The 2,822-nt window shown below is 37.2% G+C and overlaps 1 protein-coding gene across 1 annotated transcript; it reads left to right on the top strand.

Annotated features, from left to right (window-relative positions):
- The first annotated feature begins 222 nt into the window (after window positions 1-222).
- Window positions 223-2,577, top strand: LOC122132261 (phospholipase A and acyltransferase 3-like). Its single transcript, XM_042707097.1, has 3 exons — window positions 223-669; window positions 1,464-1,744; window positions 1,851-2,577. The coding sequence occupies exons 1-3, from the start codon at window positions 588-590 to the stop codon at window positions 1,911-1,913; spliced, it is 426 nt and encodes a 141-aa protein (XP_042563031.1). The 5' UTR covers window positions 223-587; the 3' UTR covers window positions 1,914-2,577.
- Window positions 2,578-2,822: the final 245 nt, after the last annotated feature.

Raw genomic sequence — 2,822 nt, 5'->3', positions numbered from 1 at the left:
TAAAATCCAGAACCAGCAGTTTCTTCAGACATGCATTCACACGCACAAATAACAAAATAACCTTGTATTTTGTTTTCCGTTTTTAGAAACCTGATGTCCTTCTTTGCAGATGGCGGTAAGATCAACTTTAACCTATGTAATCACTTGCATCAACTTATATGATCTTAGAATAGTAACAAGGTGTCTATTTACCCTAAAATAATTTAGTTTTCTTCTTTCAGGCTCAGTAAGAGTTTGCCTTCTCAAAAAATGAAAAGGTCAAGTCCAAATATGAAAAGTCAAAGATTTTTTATACGTCTGTGTGCATCATAGGACCAGAAAGAATGTTTTCTGAAAAGGCAAGAAATTGGCTGAAGCAGTGGAACAGATACACAGACACACATAATTGTATAGGGAATCATGATCTTTTTTTACTATGCTTCCAGAACTATGTAATTGTTGCAGGACAAGAACCATTTTTAGTGTTTAACAATTAAATCTACCTACTGCAACTTTAATTTAGCAATATCCTTTAACCTGTTCAGATGTTTTGGCATTGAAAATGTGTGCTACAGCTAAATGTTTCACATACACAGGAGCCAGGTGACATGATTGAGATCATCCGAGATACATTCAGTCACTGGGCACTGTATGTCGGAAATGGATACGTTCTTCACCTCACAACAGATGGTAAAGTACACACATCTTATGCTCTGTTGTCTAAATGTACATGGTCCATTCCCTTCACATAAACATGATGATGTGACTATTGTGTTTTTAATGTGAGGTCAAGTAACCAGACAGAGCTTTGCCTCAATGGTTTGCCATTCACATATTTCCAGTCAGGAATGACCCAGTGTTCTATTTCCATTGTCTTTAACGTTCTCTTTATTTCTAGTGGTGCTGGATCAACTGATGTTATATCCACCGAAGTATATATTATGTAAGGGATAATGTATTGTCCGGAGGTCATTATCCAAAAATAAATCCCGACGGGGCGAACAGCACCCCGACGCGCAGCGGATTATTATACGGTTATTATACGGTTACTTGCCAAAAACGATAGAAGACATTCCTCCAAAATACCTCTTTTTAATGATTTAGTGGCCGTTTCGTGATTTTTGCTAAGAAATAAATAGTTCTTCAAGCAAATAGAACTTTTAAGTTTCAATTGTTGCTGACTTCAAATTACAATGAGTCTGTTACGTTAAATGACCGGACTACTTGCGGAATGATATGAAAGATGTGAATTAGAAGCACAAAACCCGTTGCCAATGACAGCGGTCAATATCTTTTCGCAGAGGTGAATATCAGGAAATATTCACCTGCGAACGTTGGGATGGCCCATTCAAATCAACTGTACTTTTTGGAACATTCTGAAGCGCCGTATAATAATATATAAATAAACTTCATAACCATAAACACTTGGGCACTGCTCTTGGGTGTTTTACTGGTACCATCACTCTTTCCCGTCCTCTTCATAGGTGATTCTTCTACAGCTGTCACCTCTGCCATTGGAACTAGGATTGGATTATCTGCTACGGGGAATGCTATTGTGAGGAAGCAGAGGCTCAGTGAAGTAGCCTTACATGGCAAATGGTTGGTGGACAACTACCTGGATGAAATGTGCAAGCCAAAATCCCAAGATGTCATCCTGGATGAGGCAGAGCTCCTGGTTGACCAGGAGATACCCTATGACCTCCTCACCAACAACTGTGAGCATTTGATCACCAATCTGCGCTATGGCAAACCAGAATCCAGGCAGGTGAGAACAAACTGCGACTCCCACAATGGATCTGAACACCCTGATCAATGTGTGTGATCTGAGCATTGCCTAACCATGCTGTGTGTGTGTGTGTCTTTCTATCTAGGTCCAGAAATATCAAGATGGTGTGATTCTTCTTTTGGGGTGTTGGGTATTATTTTCTTTCTGATACGCATTTTACTACAGGGAATTTACTTTAGGAAAATGATTGAACTAATTTGTAATAATTCGGGAAGTGCATTGAACTCCTGATTTGAAAAGTTGAAATGACTTACCCATATGCGGTGAAGTGACTGAAGAGTATAAAGTAAGACAAATGAATACATAATGTTCTGCCCATAATATGTTTTATGTGTTTTGGTGATTGAAGTTAAATTGTTTGTATAGGACTTTTATTTTGACGCCCACGAGATCGGGAAGCAATGGAAATTTGGAACACACAAACATCGTTCACATAGCAACACTGTCAACTGTCACAGCAAACTCAAGTTTAACGTATTTTTATCTGTCTTTGAATCTCATAGAAAGCAATGACTGTAAGTTTTACATAATCGTAATGTATGTTATTTAATTACAATGAGTTGTGATAACTTTGATGATGTTTTAAATAGTCAAATAAATCGCTGCAACTGCACAACACTACTGTTGTTTACGTTAGCATGTTAGCTAATTATTGTCCGTTATGTTAATTATAATAATAATTATTTATTTTATTTGTAATGCACTCTTCATTCAAAAGCATCTCAATGTTGTATTTTATAATTCAGCACTTTTTCCACTTTCTGTTTTTATTTCTAGTTTCACTCCATTCAATGTTGTCAATAAAGGAGCAAGAAGGCTCATTTTCCTGGCTCTTGAAAAAAAGGAGTTTGGCTCGCTGCTTAATCTATATTAACGCTGGGAAGCATAAACACATAGACAGAGCAGTACACATAATAAATAATTATACTGATGTGTGTTTGTGTGCCTGTGTGTCCTTCATCATATTAATACTGATGTATACACTGCCTGTGTCCTTCATCATATTTCTGAGATAAGGAAAGCAATACAGGAGAGAAAACCCATACAATAATCTAGT

Source organism: Clupea harengus, unplaced genomic scaffold, assembly GCF_900700415.2.
Source record: "Clupea harengus unplaced genomic scaffold, Ch_v2.0.2, whole genome shotgun sequence".
NCBI classification, from domain to species: Eukaryota; Metazoa; Chordata; class Actinopteri; order Clupeiformes; family Clupeidae; genus Clupea; species Clupea harengus.
Note: the sequence above shows the minus strand (reverse complement) of the source record. Positions and strands in the feature narration are given on the sequence as shown.

Coding starts and splice junctions, on each gene's coding strand:
- LOC122132261 (XM_042707097.1), top strand. CDS start 588: ATGATTGAGATCATCCGAGATACATTCAGTCACTGGGCACTGTATGTC. Junction 670..1,463: donor TCTTCACCTCACAACAGATG/GTAAAGTACACA, acceptor TCCTCTTCATAG/GTGATTCTTCTACAGCTGTC. Junction 1,745..1,850: donor GCAAACCAGAATCCAGGCAG/GTGAGAACAAAC, acceptor CTTTCTATCTAG/GTCCAGAAATATCAAGATGG.